General features: G+C 35.4%; 1 protein-coding gene across 2 annotated transcripts; it reads right to left on the minus strand.

Annotated features, from left to right (window-relative positions):
* Positions 1-651: 651 nt before the first annotated feature.
* LOC581084 (zinc finger protein 875) lies at positions 652-17,235 on the minus strand. 2 transcript variants are annotated; one of them, XM_011675361.2, is made up of 7 exons: positions 16,737-17,234; positions 11,431-11,717; positions 8,143-9,527; positions 5,309-5,440; positions 4,283-4,415; positions 2,710-2,877; positions 652-2,340 (listed from the first exon to the last, which is right to left on the minus strand). In XM_011675361.2, exons 2-7 carry the CDS (start codon positions 11,519-11,521, stop codon positions 2,144-2,146), a joined length of 2,106 nt encoding a protein of 701 aa, XP_011673663.2. In that variant the 5' UTR covers positions 11,522-11,717; positions 16,737-17,234; the 3' UTR covers positions 652-2,143. The 2 variants fall into 2 exon arrangements, with proteins under 2 accessions (XP_011673663.2, XP_011673664.2); XM_011675362.2 differs by lacking the exon at positions 2,710-2,877 and having other exon boundaries at positions 16,737-17,235.
* Between the last annotated feature and the right edge of the window lie 866 nt (positions 17,236-18,101).

The following is an 18,101-nucleotide window of genomic DNA, read 5'->3' on the forward strand; positions in this document are numbered from 1 at the left end:
AAACTTTGAGAAGATTTATGCACTTTGTTTTTACCCGGCCCCCCAAATGACAATACTTTACTCTCTTTTCTCTCTCTCTCTCTCTCTCTCTCTCTCTCTCTCTCTCTCTCTCTCTCTCATGTTTGCTCTGTATAGATAATGTCATAAACTTTCATTTTTTAATGTTATTGATGACGAAATAAACTTGTTTAAAACAGAGGTTGTATACAAATTATATTTGCAATAATACAATAGTACAAGTTTTTTATTACAGGATAAATGGGAGGGGACCTCACAAGATACGTCATAGAGTTGCCAGTTTGTGTTTGATTGATCGCACCCTCAAAAACTCATAACTTTCTTATTTTTAATCGCTTTTTACTCAAAATTTCACTGACCTGTTCCTCTTATTTTTTTAAAACTTTAAATCAAAATATAATGCAGAAGATATCTTTAGTCTTTTATAAAAGCTACTTAATATATTCCTATCTTCAAAGCTTAGATATCAGTATTTCAAGGTAAAGGGGAGATGATATCTTTCATAATTATTATTATTATTATTAGCAGCAGCAGCATTATCGTTATTATTACTATCATAATTGTTTAAGTCACGCACACACTCACTTACACACCCTTACAGTCACGAGGAACAACGACAACAAATTATGATTATTTTGTTTGTGTGTACATGTCATATTTAATGTGTGACAGAAAGCATGATTTATTGATAGAATTTGCCAAAGAGCTGTATTTAAACGCACTGGAGATATCTCGAGATGTGAATTACCTGTTATACAATATTATAGTCTTTTAAGCTCTCCATATTGTACATTGTGAGTATGAACTATTTGATTTCTACAGCTTCAAATACGATTCCTTTTCAAATATGTTTTCCTAACGTATACCACATGCACAATTAAGTTTTCCGTCGCTGAACGAGGTACTTAATAAACCACCGGTGCCCTTCCAGACCTACAAAATCCACAAAATCTTTTTTTTGCCGGACATAGTCCTATTTCCTGTTAGACATCGGACAACGGCTGAGATATAGCTCTTCAATATGATTTTTTTTTATTGTCTTTGTTTTCAATAGTTCATATGAATTCAATGTAACATTTCTAGTTGTGCATTTAATATAAATATTTACATGTTAGCTATATGATATCGTTAACTCAAGGTTAGCTTAAAAAATGACTTTGTTAAATACTGATATGACAACAAATATATTGCACATTTACATAAGACTTCAAACACGGTTCGTTACACTAACAGAAAAATATATAATCGACATTAATACGCGAGTTATTTTGGTTAAATGGCACAAGTAAATGTACGAGTTAAAGTACGTAACGATATGAAACAGAAGATAAGCATGCCAATTTAAAATCAAAATGTAAAGTATAAATAAATAATCATCCCAAGTAATAAAAGTAAGAATGTAATATTCCACTAAAAGGTAATTGATCTAATAACTCGTAATACCCAATAGGATATGAAAATACCCAATAGGATTTGAAAATATTTCAATAACTGACAAAATTGATGAACAGAACAATCGTTAGTACTGTTGACATTGAATAAGTTTTGATATTTATGTTTTCTCCAGTTATGAACTGAAATAGCTTATTCCTAATATGTTACTTTGAATAAAAATGAATGAAATATATGTTTACCTGATGTACGGTATGTTTTCTTATCTTTGCTTTCGAAGCATTGCCCTTGATAAGTGCAATATTGATTGCAATTCATGATTATTGAATGTACAGTTTTTGTAATTTCTTGTTATTTGATGTTCATGCAATTATTCAAAATCAAGTAGATAATTCGTTGAAACATGTTTTGCTCCTATGTTCTATTTGCTTAAAAAATATATAAAACTTCTGACTACCTGGAAAGATAGACATTTACAATCTTTTCTTATTCTTTAAAAGAGAGTTTTAAATATCCCTATAGTCTGCGTCTGACAATTGACAACAAAATTAATTGAAAATTGAAGGAAAAAAATGAGTTAAAAATTGAAGAAGAAAAAATTGAAACTTAGGAAAGCAGTTTAAGCCCGACTGGCAATTCATCCTGGCAGTCTGACAAACCTATGATTTACATGTTTACAAATTTATTATATCTTAATCCATCTATAAATCGTTTGTATTCCATTGGAGTGTGTTTATAACAGACTTTCTCCCCCTGAGTACGGATGAGATGCTAGTAGGTGACTTTTCAAGGCGTTGCGTTGGTAGAAATCTTTACCGCAGTACTGGCAGGCGAACGGTTTCTTCTCTGCGTGTGTGCGTCGGTGAGTATTCAGCGTACTCGCCAGCGTGAAACCCTTGTCGCAAACTTCGCAGCGGTAGGGACGTTCGCCTGTGAGAAAGATAAAAGTGGTAAGAAGAGGTTAAGACGCGGTTGGCAGTAGTACTCACTGTTATTGTCCATTTCATTAATCAACAGGAATACCGGTTAATTCCAACCAATGAATCTACACTTAAGAGACTCTGACATGTTAGACTCCCTTTTTGTCTTTTTGTGCTGTACAATATGAAGCCTGAAAAGGAAAAGGCCTGAAATCGGACTATGACCTAAAATTAATGTCAATCCTCTTTAACAGGTTTTGATCAACGCAACATAGTTGTTTTGCCCTATTGGAGTGCAAACCTCCCTTCCTAAGTTATGACATCCAGTATACTGAAACCGATTTGTTTCCTATAAATTTGTGTAAGGAGTTAAAATTACCGGTATGACGGTAGATGTGTGCCTGTAGATTGCCTTTCTGGTTGAACCCCTTCCCACAGTAGGCGCATGTATACATCTTGACCTCCGAATGCGTGCGCATATGGTAGGTCAAGTGGGTCAGTTGCTTGAAGCCACGCCCACATTTCTTGCACTTGTGCGGTTTTTCACCTGCCAAGAAAAGATAAAAGGTGACCAAAAGAATATTGAGATTTATCGATGTATATTTTACAGTTTTGCTTTCAGAGTATATTTCCATATTTTGCTCTGGTTTTGTTAAGGCTTTAAGTTTTTCAATTTGACGATTAACTTTCAGCCAATAGTTATTATATTTGCATAACCAAACAATAACAAATTGTTATTCGACGTATCCATTGGTCTTTTAGAATGATTTCTTTTTTCAAGCGCTGTGGGAAGGGGTGTGACTCTCTCTTTTTTTTAAAAATAGATGCAACGGATGTGTCTCAGTACGGTGGATTAAATCCACTGCATTAGAATATCTATTTCGCAAATAGATATTCTAATAACACCAACAACACACGTAAACACTCATCATTAGTCACTCGGATCACGTTAATCAACAAACTGATTTGAATTTGATACTGGCAGAAGTCGAATCTCGAAAAACAAACGCTCAAAACTTAAAAACTCCTCTGAGGCCTTCGATGATAATATTCAATTGGAGTTGTTCAGGGTTGTGATTTGGGTTCCGAATAGTGATATATACACGGGTAATACAAATGAAGTGTTGAGGGCTCTAAGTGGAAAAGGATGAAGGTTCCGAGGGCAGAGCCGCAGATGTGACATAGCATCTATTTAAATCTGATTTGGTGTTCCCTCTCACCAAAAGCAATACTTAAACACATTCTTGTTTTATATTCAACAATGCTGTAAAACCAGTATGAAAATTGTCGTCACAGAATTGAAATTGTAATATTTCATAATGATAAAATCAAACACTAGTTGTCACAACTCCAAAAAAAAAAGATAAAATGGAATAAAGGTTTTATTTAAATTGTATATTGATGGTAGCCTTCTCCAGGTAAACCCCCTTTTCACTCTTTAGGTTAGGATGTTGAAAGGCATATCACTACCTTTAAAGGTGAATACCACCCCACCCCCTCCCCCCCCCCAAAAAAAAGAACAAAAAAAGAAGCAGATCTTTTAACACAAAATGTGGGCCCATTCCCAAAATTGTTTGCGCATTTCAAAAGGTGGTAGATAAGGCTATTGAAATTACTTTGGGTTACTTCCATTGAATGTCTTTGCGATCGCGTTATAGGCTCCTCAAAAGCCTCAAGATTGTACAATTTTTTTTCTCCATCAGATTAATGCTTTTGATGACTTTAACCAAGAGGGGCTTACATTTTTGTGGATGGGGTTCATATTCTTAATATTAAAATTGTCTGCTAATTTTGTTTTCTTTTCACTTCTGCAGTTTTTCACCTGCCAAGAAAAAATAAAGTTGACCAAAAGAATATTGTGATAGTTTATCGATGTGTATTTGATACGATTTTTATAAGTGGGGGGGGGGGGGGATCCATATTCATTTCATGAAATATATGAGAATTCTTACCGGTGTGTGTATAGGAGTGTATCTTCATATCAATCTTCTGATGGAATCCCTTGCCGCAGTACTGACAAACGAATGGTTTGTAGTTGGTATGGGTCCTCATGTGAGTGTGAAGGTTCGATGCTCGGTTGAAGGCCTGCAGGATCACAGAGAAGGAGAAATCAAGATAAGTTCGACGGTTTGCAATCATTTATTCAAATATTAAGTATTTAAAACATATTGCACTTTTCCTCTTTTGTCGCATCACTTGTTCGGGCTGCAATTTGTTTTGTTTTGATGATGGTGTGATGGCGCTCTTTCATAACTTTGCAGTTGAAGCCTTTGAATATTTTTGCCAAGTGTTACTTATTCACATTTTTATAATGTAATATTTATGAAGGAAATGTGGAATGGATAAAAAAATATTGTTGAAAGGTAATAAATCTTTACTTTCCTTCACAGTTTGCAATTTTTAGTTGAAATGTGTTGTAATTTTGTTAGTTGTTAGGAATCAGTAGCATTGCTACCCAAATTTTTACAATACTTCACATTTGTTTTGTTAGTTTGATTTTATTTTTTGCAATTTAATACATTATGTAACTAGGTACATGTATATATATTTTTAACAAAATTCAATATACATGTACAGTAGTCATATCATAATATAAATTAATTGAATAATTATACCTTTCAAAAGACACTTTACATGTATCGTTGATAAATCATTTTAAAATTGAAAACATTACGAAGCAATTAACAAAGAAAGAAAACATATATGAAATGGTAATTGCCTACACCCAGGCCTACATAAAGAAAAAAAATCCCTATTTCCCAATGAAATAAATATAAGTGTGTACATAGAAACAAAACATTTTGATTATTCTTTTTAGACAATGAAAAAAAAAATCGACACTGACATTTGATATTGTGTTCCCCATCCTCCCTTCCCTATAATTTGCGCCATGGTTGAACAGTCATTGTTTAAATGTGTTATGAGGTGACAATATTTATGCTGCTTTGAAATAAAATATTGCATTTTCTATGTTTTACCTTTCCACACTGCGAGCATACGTAGGGCTTGACCGTGGTGTGAGTGAGTCGATGACGGGTGAGGTTCCCGGGCTGACGGAATGCTCTCCCGCACAGCTCACAGGAAAACGGCTTGTCTCCCGTATGGATACGCTACATGATTTGAAGAAGAAAGTAGAGATAGAATTAATGAATGGAATGAGGGGCCTTAATGAATTTGGAGAAAGAGAGAATAGTTATCCTACTTTGCATCATTCTTTTGATCAGTTTTCGCATATCAAATATCTTGCAAAGCAAGGAAACATGTCACCACACCCCCTCCACTTTAATAATCCCATAGGTTTAGACTATTAAATTTCTGGATAAGCAACATATCATGCCTACCATACAGTGTCTCTTTTTTCAAATCTATTCACCAAATTTAATCATAATTATAATGAAATAGCTTATTATGTTAAATTCTTTGAATCATCATCGTGTATGTGTTTCGTTAGTAAATTTCATTAACATGGTACATGAATATTTTGATTTACAAAACATAAGTAAAATAACACATATGAAACAAAATATCGCATGAAAATTACAAGAAAAGAAACATAAAAATATATGCATTATTTTTGTATGTTTGTTTGTGTATTTATTTAAATACGGTGATTAAAAAATGAGATTTAAATTTTCAGAAGACGGCAAACGGTATTGCATATTATATATATTGTATTTGGACACTATACCTCCTTAGGTAACATACAAGTGTACTATACAAGTAAACAAACACTTAAAGTATTATTTTGAAAATGGTTTATAATTAACGATTGAAAAGAATGAACTAAAGACACTGGCTTCCGAAAATACGCAGTTACACAACACATCCTTCCCCTCCTCCATTCAGCAATTCATGTATTAAATTGGTAAACGAAATGTTACGTAACGTTCCATTCCAAGAAGAAGAGAAAAGGGGGCCTCTGTATCCTTTTAATTAAACCCTTCTTACTACAGCCTATAGCTGTGGATCCCCTAGAAACATCATCCTTTGGAAATATGGAAGACAAAAAGGACAAGGGCTAGTCTTTGGAAGTGAGGGTGATAATACGACAGTGTCTTTTTAATTGCGCTATTGCTCTATTGGTCTAGGTAAGAAATCGATACGAGCCGAAGCTAGCCTCCGGTTCATTTTGCGCCGTAACCCCAGGGTTTATCAACTAGTGAATGACCGACGTGAATGGCAAGGATAATTGTGGTGATTTTCTTCTTCTATATCAGCAGCTTACTAATAGGCCTGACATTGCATCGATTTCATCAAGAAAACAGTTTAAATTACAAGCGTAATATTCATTAATTCAGCTGTCGCTTCAGTAAAGTTGCATGTATTACATGTAATTTTTTCTTTCTCTTTTTATAAGAAGAAGATTTGGTTCTTGGAATCTTTCTTGTCGGAATATGTTATAAATTATGTTGAGTTGGTATGGTTAACTTTAAATTGGACTGACATGGTCTGGCTATGAAAGCAAAAATTATTGTTTAACACGTTATATGTTTTGGTAATTGATAATAAACCCTTAAAAAAAAAAAAAATCAGCGATGAGGCTATTAAAAAATTTGAGATTCCATCCTCCCCATGCAAAGCCACCAAAATCAAAACATACGCTTAATTTTTCATAAAGACATTTTTATTCAATTTTAGGTCTTTTTATTTTGTTCACCCTGATTAGGATTCCCTGATTCTCAAAAGTCTGCATTTTTCCATCTTTGCTCACCATTATCGATATACACACATTGACTATTTTGAGTTGAATGACACTGTCTTGTCTACAAATGAGCGAATTGCACAATGTATGAAACTATTGTACTGGGAAGCCACAAAGTGACATAATGAACATTGAAGAAACCTTCCACAATAAATTTTATCCTTTGTGCATGATATCCTGAGGGGCATTGAACATCGTTTTAGTTCGTTCGCGTGCCCCTCTTTTATTCCCCAGCATTATCACCCAGTCGAATCGATATTTGGCGCGTGGATGCAGGGGTTTGGAGGGATAAGCATATACCCTATTGATCCGCCAAACAAAATACCCGGCGTTTCATTCTTACGTAATAATCCCAAGCTGCCACCCTTTTGTGCCACTTGGGTCAGATAAAGCTGGACAAAAAGAGAGTGAAATTTAAACACAACCCCCACCTGGCATATAGCAAACAGAAACCCCTTCCCCTGAAAAGAAGATATTGGAACCGTTATTTGTTTCACTTCTTTGTGTGAGACAAGTTAAATAAGATAGAACCAGGGAAAGTGGTAATAAGTATTTCGGACAGAGATCAGCCAGTTAAGCCTGCTTTGTCTGTAGATTATAGTTCTGTGCCCAGCTGCCGCTGTGAACATCACAACATGAATGGCTGAATGAATGCAAGGGAGAATATAGGATGAGAAAGAACTGAGAGTATCTTAAAACGTTAAAGCGGAATATAATGTCACTCTCAGTGGGACGCAATAAAGCTTATCCAAATCTTGTTATTTCGATTAATTCCAAAAGCGCAATATGGCGGACACAAAACAGGAATGACTCTTAGGCTTACTCGTAGACTTACTAGTACAAGAATGATAACTAATTAAAATGTAAAGCGCTTAATATACAAAAACACAGAATTAAGTGATATATTTTATAAACTGACTATTTTCATATTTTTATAATTTCCTGCAAGATCAACAAATTTTTTTTGCAACAAATATTACCCGTATTACAAAAAAATTGTATGAATTCCAGATATATTACATGTCTTATTTGAAATAGAAAATATTATTCATACATTTTCTCAAGAACGCAATCTAAATCTCAAAATTGTACAAAAATATATTGCTTTACCTTGTGTGTGACTAATGTATTGCTTCTGCTGAATCCCTTGCCACAAACGTCACACATGTACTTCCGGGGTTGTGGTGTCTTTGCACTGTTTGACCTTCGACCCTTGGTCTCTCCCTTGAACTTTGGAATCATGGGAAGGTTAATTTTCTCATCCACGTTGGGCTGGCATCCAGTCTTTGCATCCGTCTCCGGGATTGGGTTTGGTTCATCCTGCAGAAGATACTGTTCTTCGGGGTCTTGTGATAGGTGTTGTTGTTCTGCTTCCTGGGAGCTGTCCAAGTCATGCCGAAGTTCGTTGTCAATGCCATTTTGGATGTACTCCACGCCCAGAATGGGTTGCCTTGTGAGACGCTTCCCACCGACCGGTGAGGGTGACTGATTGTCACTGTCGTCATCATCAATGCTCTCCTGAGAGAGGGCGTAACGTGGCTGATTTAGGATAGTCGGACTTAGGTATGCATTCGAGAGTGGTGATGGGGAGTTGCTGCTTTCGTCTTGTTCATTAAAGATGGGCTTCACACTGCATATTGGCGGTTGGTCCAAGTCAGGCTGTGGTGATGCATGGGATGCCATTGGTGGCGACATTTCCATCCTTTTTGGTCCCCGCTGACCCAAATATTGATTACGCTCAACTGGTCTTAGGCCAAAGCCACCAGGGTACTTTTGAGCCAAGAGATGACCATATGGAATACCGAAGAACGGGTAGGACGATGGGTGAATAGCTGATGACATCGGAGGATATCGTGGATAGTCATCGGGTTCTGTCCCGACAGGTAGTCTAACTGGCCCTCCTAGAGAGCGTTTCTTAAAGGATAGAACGTCTTCTGGATGATAGTCCTTAGACATTCTGGTTAACTCCCGCTTCTCATCTTCATGCCCTTCTCGAGATGGTCCACGAACCTTCAAATCCAGAGGTTCATCTAAAGGCTTTGACAGAAAAGCTCCATGTGGCATTTGGTACAATCCGCGTTTGGGATCTGCAATGAGGTACGCTGAAGCGGGATGGTTCAAGAGGCGATCGCGGAGGATATTATGGCCCGCGAGTTCGGGGTATCCAGCCAGCCATGGGTTAAGGACCAACCGCTGTGGGTCTACGCTTCCAGCTAGAGGGCCAAACCCAACTCCGAGGTTTTCTGGCATGGGGGCACCAGGATGAACCTTCTCAAAAGCTGAACCAGTGGACATGCGGAGGAGTGGAGGAGGAGGAGGGTACATACCAGGAGCCAGTGTGTAAGCGGGGTGAAAATTCATCAAGCCTCGTGCTTCCATGTCCATCTCAACAGCATTGAGTTCGCGCTTTGAAAGACCTTTTGTGCAGATGTGTTGACCAAACCGTGACGGAGAAAGTCCTCGCTCCGAACCTCTCATACGTATGTCCTCACCATCTGCAACAACAATAACGTTTAGAAAACAGCGGTCAATAACTAGTATAAAAATTTACCGTTTTATTACGACCTATAGGATAACCGATAATCACAACATGAATGAATGGAAAATTAGTAATTATATGATAGATAAAATATAATAATAACGATGATAATAATAATGGTGATAATAATGGTAATAATATTGATGATATTATTGTGAAGAAGAAGAGTAATAGCATTGAAAGTAATTTTAACAATAAGTGGAAAATTAAAAATGGCGTTATCTGAAAGTCATTAACAATCAGTTCAGAGCGGATATTCTGACTCATCCTCTAATCAATGTGTCAGTTACGTAACGTATTGATAACTCATTAATCGTAAATGAAACAGTTGGATGTCAAAGGATAATGAATTTAGTTTTGCATAAAATTGCATGACTTTTTATTTGCTTTGTATGAGGCAACCGTATTAACATGATGATGTAAATCATCATCGAATTATCAAATATTTAAAAAAAAAAGGAAGAAACTTAATGAAGGAAATAATATATTTTACAATTATTTAGTTGTACTAATTTTGGTGTATTGCTTTTGTTTCCTTCCTCAACTAGATGACTTAATTCTAAGCGGAAAAGGCCATTCTAGTATAGGCCTTTTGATTTTGAACATTTCATTTATTTATCTCTCATTTTGCTGATCATTTTACATTATCTCTCTCGCTTGACTGGAGTGAATAAAGAAACAACTGCAATATATAAAAGAAATCAAGTAATAATATAACCAGACCAATTAGAAACGAAATACGTAACAGTAACTGTTCTCACATATGAAATACACTGTTGCTCATAACGGTGGAATATTTTTTTTTATCCCAATTTATGGAATTATTTTAAAAATAATTTAAAAATACTAGATCTAGATAATAGTATACAGTCTCAGATTTTATTGAATAATAATTTGCCAATATGTGTTTTGCGTGACTGCTAAAGCATGTATATTATGCTACTATGTTTATCAACTAGGGGACCTATGCCCTTAAGTCATAAAGGACAGTAATGAGGATTAATGCCTCACAAAAAGGCACTAATATAGCACATCGACACGGTGTTGATCCTGGGGCCTCACAGTTACGAGGCCATTGCTTTGTCACCGAACCATGACTGTACGCAGCGGGGGCTATGGTAGGGGGCAGTTTCCATAAATTTAAAAAAAAAACAGAAAATGCAATAAATTTTCAATAATTTATTGCATTCTACCCCGGTCCCCAACATAAAAAATCTTTTGTGTGCCCATGCCTTGAGCCATAATGCATGGCCGTCCAGAGGATTTTTTTATGTTGGGGACCGGGGTAGAATGCAATAAATTATTGAACATTTATTGCATTTTCTGTGTTTTTTTAAATTTATGGAAACTGCCCCCTACCATAGCCCCCGCTGCGTACAGTCATGGTTCAGTGACAAAGCAATGGCCTCGTAACTGTGAGGCCCCAGGATCAACACCGTGTCGATGTGCTATATCAGAGCCCTTTTGTGAGGCATTAATCCTCATTACTGTCCTTTATGACTTAAGGGCATAGGTCCCCTAGTTGATAAACATAGTAGCATAATATACATGCTTTAGCAGTCACGCAAAACACATATTGGCAAATTATTATTCAATAAAATCTGAGACTGTATACTATTATCTAGATCTAGTATTTTAAAATTATTTTTAAAATAATTCCATAAATTGGGATAAAAAAAAATATTCCACCGTTATGAGCAACAGTGTATGTTAAAAGAACAATGCAGGAATACATCAGAGGAGAGTCAAATGAAAATAGAAGAAATAAAAAGTCAAAAAAGAAGAAAGACAAATAACAGCACCAACAAACTAACAAAAGATATATAAAAAAGTAAAAAATTATTGGGTGAACTGCTTACCTCCATGACCCATTTCATGACGAGCTAGCAACTCATCTGCAATGTTATCCACTCGAGCTCGCTTGTGTTTGATGAGAAAGGCACGAGGCATGGTTGCGAGTGAACGGCAGACTTCCCGGTACCTTGGCGACGAATTCTCGCTAGCTTGGCGTTTAGTTTAGGTGATTTAATTGCTAGTTTTCTACGGCGTTCTGGATGTTGTTGCCGCTTCGTGGCGCCGAAGCCCAACGGCGGAGGAATTGCGAGGAGTGAATTGACTCGGACGCCAGGTCAGTGGTAGAAATGTTCTGAAATGATAATATATTTTTAAATATTAATCTTAATCATAATTAAGAACAGATCTAAGTGAATTGAATGGCAGTCATTTCCCATAAAAATCTGCAAAAACAAATTATAGAAAACTTCTTTGAAATTATTATCGGCATAGCCTACATGATTTTAGGTAATATATTTATCACACAGTGAAGTTTGTTAATGGTTATGCCGACGTAAGTTGTCAAACAAAATATCAGATCAATGCTTATGTGATAGATAATTCGATGTTTCGGAAGGGTTGTGATAAATCTTATGTCATAATCTTTGCATTTTAATCAAGGTATAACTTTATCCACATCAAATTTGGTTGAAGAAGAACAGACATCGAATTCAGAGTAAACAATACTAAAATAATTATGCTCATACATTGTTATATCTGGTTTATGTTGATTATTATCAATTTACCAGTTCAAAAATGGAGTTTTACGCAGTATGAACACATCTTCCACATTGGTTTTAATATCGATTAAGCTTATCAGATGTTTGTCCGACATTGAAACTGTGTAAACATACATGTATCTTAATTTTGACTATTATGAAATCCAACAATAATATTAAATTAATGCAAACAAATAGATAAATAAAAAAAATTAACAGATATTAACCAGGCATGAATGAAACTATTATGTGGGTTGTATCTTTTTTTAAAGGAAAATCAAAAAAGATTTTTATAAAAAAGTAACCAGGATATAAAGTTTGTCCTTTTTTGTGATATTTTAAAATAGTTTATATTTGGGTGCTCTTGCTCTATAATACCAGCCGTTTTTAATGTCTTTTTCGCCCAGGAATTAGGCGCCCGGAAAGAAAGAAATGTAAAATATTAAAATAAAGATACTGATGGATAGATCTAATTGCCCAAATACTTTGTCTTCTTCTTGAGGATAATTTTGTTCTTTAATCACGTTTTGGAAAGTAGGATTGACCGATTTTTTCTTCGTTGTTGGTAGGCCTACTTAACAGGTAAAATGAAATAGCATGTCGAATCAAATTGTCTCGTCTCGTCTCGTCTTGTCTTGATAGGTCTAGATGTTGTTCCTTTTACAATTATTCACGCCATGTTGCTAATACCAGAAAATATGTTTGATCACGTCGATTGCACAGACATTGATAAAGGAAGCTACTTGAAAAGTTTCTTGTTTAAACAAACGCAGAGCCGTATTTACAAAGTGTTTTTGTTGCACAGTGAAAGTAAAAGCCTTTCTCAACAAACAAAGGCAAAGGATTAGCAAATTTGACTTTTCCAAAAAAGAATCTGAAGAAGCTTTTGAAATAAAGGACAGGTTGAGAGATTGCCATTCTTTTATCTCTACTGTTATTTTACTTTTAAGAGAATACGTTGTTTTCGTGAATCGCAGACTTATACTTAAGCCCACTTCTTCACAGTTTACTCCCATCCAATAGTAGCGAAAGAGAAAGGGTTGGCACCGCGGAGGGTCCGGGGACAAACGCAATCGTGAGCGCCCATCAAATAGCTTGATCGGCTGAGCAAAGGCCACTCAGTCTAAAGAAAAGTGTCGAGATTTTGTGGCGTTCAAACAAAACGCAACAATAGTCCCTTCATCGACAAACTTCTCCAGAATACAACTTTTAGACTTATATGCATGATGTGTAGGTCGGAGTGTTTGAAGAAGTTGTCGGAACGGATCAGTTTTGCATTTTCGAGTATTGACATTTTAAAATTGGAAAGAGGAGTGAAGCTGGTTTGTAGCGTATCATCAAGCAAAACATCGACATTCCAAGGAGATTGAAAGCTTTTCTTATGGATATATGAAAACACTTCTGCAGAGAACAAAACGTTCGATTGTTAGGAAGGGAGGAAACGGGTGTAGTGTTTGGTAAACAATCTGAAGATCCCTGTGTATCAAAAGAATAGAGAATCTTAAACCGGTAGCGGCTTATCACCAGTGGGCAAGCAATTAAAAGACTTTCTATTTTTTTTTAACTTAGCTGCGTCTTATAATGTCAAAAGCCTCTCTCGTATGCCAATATGGTATATTTATATAATATCTCTGGAGAACATAAGAATAAAATACCATTAGGAAAATTGGTATAGCCGTTGCTTATAAAGAAAAAAAAATAAAGCAATCATTTCCATTCTCAAAACGAGTGAATTGGCAAACACCAAAACATGAGAACAACAGATATCAACATATTAACTTTCTTAAGAACGACTGGTGAATTTTCACAGAAACCTCTAGTGTTTGTTTCTTTCTGGGGCTATCATATGGTAACTTTATACGTAGGATCTATTTAAATTACTGTTGTATATATATATATATAACATTAGTTTGTTGCCATTGTAAACATAATGTCGCTAGGGTAAACATAAAAAGTACATTGTTTTTCTTTTTGCAATCTTGAGAGGCAATTGTACCTGACACTTATTGGCAAATAATGTAATATGAAAGTAAATTGACATTTCCAAAATTGGAATGATCGAATGCTTTTGATGCATATCTTATGGAAGAGACGTTAACTTAAGTTTTCTCCATACCTAGTGATAATATTGGATGCGTATCCATAGAACATAATTGGATTCTGAGTTTTTTATTTCACGGAAGGTGAGAATTGAAATAAAACGGTTATTAAAGCATGGTTATATATTTTTTTTTAATCGCTTTGTCATTTTAAGTGAAATATAATTGTGCCTTTATAGTCTTTAAAAAGTTTGACGTTTGAATGATAGAAATGATAGAAATACAATATTGCAAAATTATAACATGTGAATATTTTACTCATGATATCTCAGACAGTTAGGGGGATAAATACACAAGTATGTCAGGACAGTTTCAAATAAATACAGCTCAAGTCAATTGAAGTTCTGGTGGAAACAAAATGACTGAAATAACAGATGGATACTGAAAAAAATTAAATGTGCATAGGAATGGGGAGGGGCAATACTGGTGAGAAATTAAAGTGTCTAAAGCCGTTGAGAAAAAAATCAACGTGCATAAAAACGGGGAGGGGCAATACTGCATGGTGTAAATTAAAGTGTCTAAAGCCGATGAGAATAAACATATTAGTTGGTCTTTAATATCGCTTATAATCATTATTTGAAAAATGAATGAAGTCAATGTTATTTATTTATATAATTATGTATTTATAATCATGTTTCTTTTAAAGGCAATGTAGTCCCATTCAAAGCCACGGAGGGCTTGTTTTACAAGGGAGCCCTGCTATGAACCAAATTTAAAAAGAAGAAAAAGACATGGTAATGATAAAAACATTTCAACGAAAAGACAGGTAATGCATACAAAGCAATGTTAAATCTCAAGTATGTCTTTTTGTATTATCAAATATCTTCGAATGAACAACTTTAAAAAGTCAATTTGCAACAGATGAACGCTGCGTATGATTTTCAGACGAAAACAAATCTGACAAAGACTTTTTTGGAAAAATAGCAATTGAGACTACATTTCAATCAACAAAAGTTCTGACAGATAATTTTTTATATGAAGTTGAGAGAATGTCGAAAGAGTCTTTAGATATCTTGGCTTAGATTGAGCAATGTGGACGACACTTCAGTCAAAAGAATTCAATATACTATGCTTTGAATTATTCTTTAGAAATCATGACTTAAACCGAATACGGAATAGTTCTACCAATACTTTTGTAACGAAAAGCCCGATGGATATTATATGAGGGTGAAAGAATAACAAAAGACCCCCTAGAAAACATGTCTTACACCTAACCTATAAACCAATTCGGAGAAAACTCATGGAACCAGAATTTCTGATAGGCACTGCGATGATGAATGAATGCCTAAATGCCTCTAAAATGTCCTTAACCGTGCAACTAGGACACGACTTCGGCCAACTGATATTCTGATAGATACTGTGACATGAGCTTGAAAGAATGGCATACCGTCGATTCCGTTGGAGAAAACCAGACTTAAACCGAGGAATTCTGACAGGCAACATGCAACAGAAAGTCTGATAGATGATCCAATGTAATGAATGAGTGCTAAAATGCCTCTCAACACGACCTCATCCGAGCAACTAGGAGAAGACTTCAGCCAGCTGAAATTCTGATAGATAAAACTTTTTTGTCATGAATGAATACCAGGCTAAAGACCTTTCAAAACAACCTGACTACAACGGAGGCAATTTGGACAACAAAAGCTCGGCTATCAGCCTCATGCTGTGCCCATCCAAAGATCTCGTCAACAAACAGCAAAGAGAACAATCTCCTTCTCCCTCCTCCAGCCCGCTCACCCTAAAGCAGGTGGTGGCCATGCACGGTCTAGAAGATGGGGCTTCCTTTTCTTCCAGGGCTATCGCTAAGATAGGATTACACTCCTGCTATCTTTCAAAGTCTTTGTTTGTAAAATAGTGTTTTCAAAGCAAATTTTCCAAATAGAACATAACGGAAGTTTTTATAAAGGTAGATTTCGGCTTGTCTGAGATGCCACAAGCGAAAGTAAAAATTCCGAGAAGAAAATGTAACTTGCAGATAAATATTGAGGTCACTTTTGTTCTAAATCATCGAAATGAATAAAGGAAAAGTGGGCAGTTTCTTTGATTTACATCTGAATAAATGAAATTGTCATTGTTCATGTACCTGTCGTATTTCTTATTAGAGTATATTCAAGGTTTACTTTTAAATAAGTACACTTCGCCTGCTGTGACCGTTGTGTCATGTGCACACTATTATCATAAATATTGGAAATAACGATTGCAAAATAAAAGAACTACGCACAATAATGACATGTTTTGAACAAGTTTGATTACAATAAATAATAATGCGCACGAATGCAAAAAAGAAATTATGGAAATTAGAGTTTCATCAGTCATTTCTTATGAATGTATTCCTGATGTACATAATAGACAAATTTGATTAAGACTTTTATAAAATGATAAACGTTAAAAATACTGCAGCAAATTTCATATTGTTCATAGTAAATTAAAAAATGGCTACTTCAATAATGAAATTTTGTTTAAACAAAACAAAACAAAACAAAACAAAACAAAATAAAACAAAAATTCACTCACCTTTTACCCCTTTTTAGCGATGGTTCATGTCCTGTCGAATTAAAGGTGAAATGTCGTAAACGTTGACTAAAATGAGATACAAGCAGTCGAATGATGAATTCTATGCAAATACCGGTCGACGATTGAGGAATAAAAAGTGTTCAAGTATTTCACTTTTGTGAAACCTAAAAAAACGATAATAAGGAATATAATAACCGCACTTATTCTGGCAAAGGATGATGTTAATGCTATAAATCAAAGTTCGCTGACGAAAAATGCTATCATTTATCAGTGTGAATAAACAATCTTATGATTTAGGAAGTTGAACTTGAAGCACTTGCAGCTTTAATAGTGTTTCTTTTTAAAATTAAAGAAAATAACTTCGCAATTTTGTTGTTGACGAAGTAAAAGAGGAGATGTCCTCTCAATGCCGATGTGCCTCAAAAATGATGTGAGGCTGTTCGGCTCAGTGGATGGGTAGTGGTCGATATTGGGCATCTGTTTCTCCGGCCGATCGGTCAAACATGAGGGGACAGTTGCTTTCATGTATAACATGTGAAAGAGAGAAAGGGGTGAGAGGAGTGGCGGATAAGCAGCCGCTGACCGCTCGTTCATTGGTCAGTTCCTCGAGCAAAGGCGAATGATGTTCACTCGGCCGGATGAAAGATCAGTTCGCCTTGTGAGAAAGAGCTGTGGGCCCTCTTTCATAAAACTTGTTATCAATGACGAATGCCACACATCTATGACAAACGTACTCATAGCCAATCAAATGCAAGGATTACACTAGCTTATAACAACTATTGTATCTTGCTATTGATTACAAGTTTTGTGAAACAGGGCCCTCGACGTGAATGTGATTGGATGTGCTGCCGTTGTGAAGAGCTGATGTTTATTTAGAAGCCCCCCCCCTCTCTCTCTCCCCCTCTCATTTCAATGTGTAATATGGGATTTTTTTTCCTCTCGGAAGAAAAAAGGCATTAAGAAAATTTCATATATTGTATTGTAGCTTTTCGATAACAGTACTGTGGATGTCATGTTAAAATATAAATTCTCATCGCACAGTTTTACTTCAGCTGCCCACTTTCCGGAAGTCTACTCATATGATTTATTTCTTTTCATTTCCTTTATTAACACCTTTCTTTTTCACCTCCTTTTCCTCCGTTTATTTTCCTCATCATCTGTTGTGCTAATTTACATATTACATTGTTTTCATTGACCAATTTTTGTATTATAAGCTGGCCTTATTTAAAGATTATGTCTTTACACGAGATGTGTTCCACAACATTTGGGCTTTTTATGCAATTAGATGTTTTCATAGCTCGCATCTGTATATATAATAAATTATGAGGGCAATTAGGCAACAAGAATTACATTGTAAATTTTTTT

This window comes from Strongylocentrotus purpuratus, unplaced genomic scaffold (assembly GCF_000002235.5).
Source record: "Strongylocentrotus purpuratus isolate Spur 01 unplaced genomic scaffold, Spur_5.0 spur5_scaffold_7, whole genome shotgun sequence".
Lineage (NCBI taxonomy): Eukaryota > Metazoa > Echinodermata > Echinoidea > Camarodonta > Strongylocentrotidae > Strongylocentrotus > Strongylocentrotus purpuratus.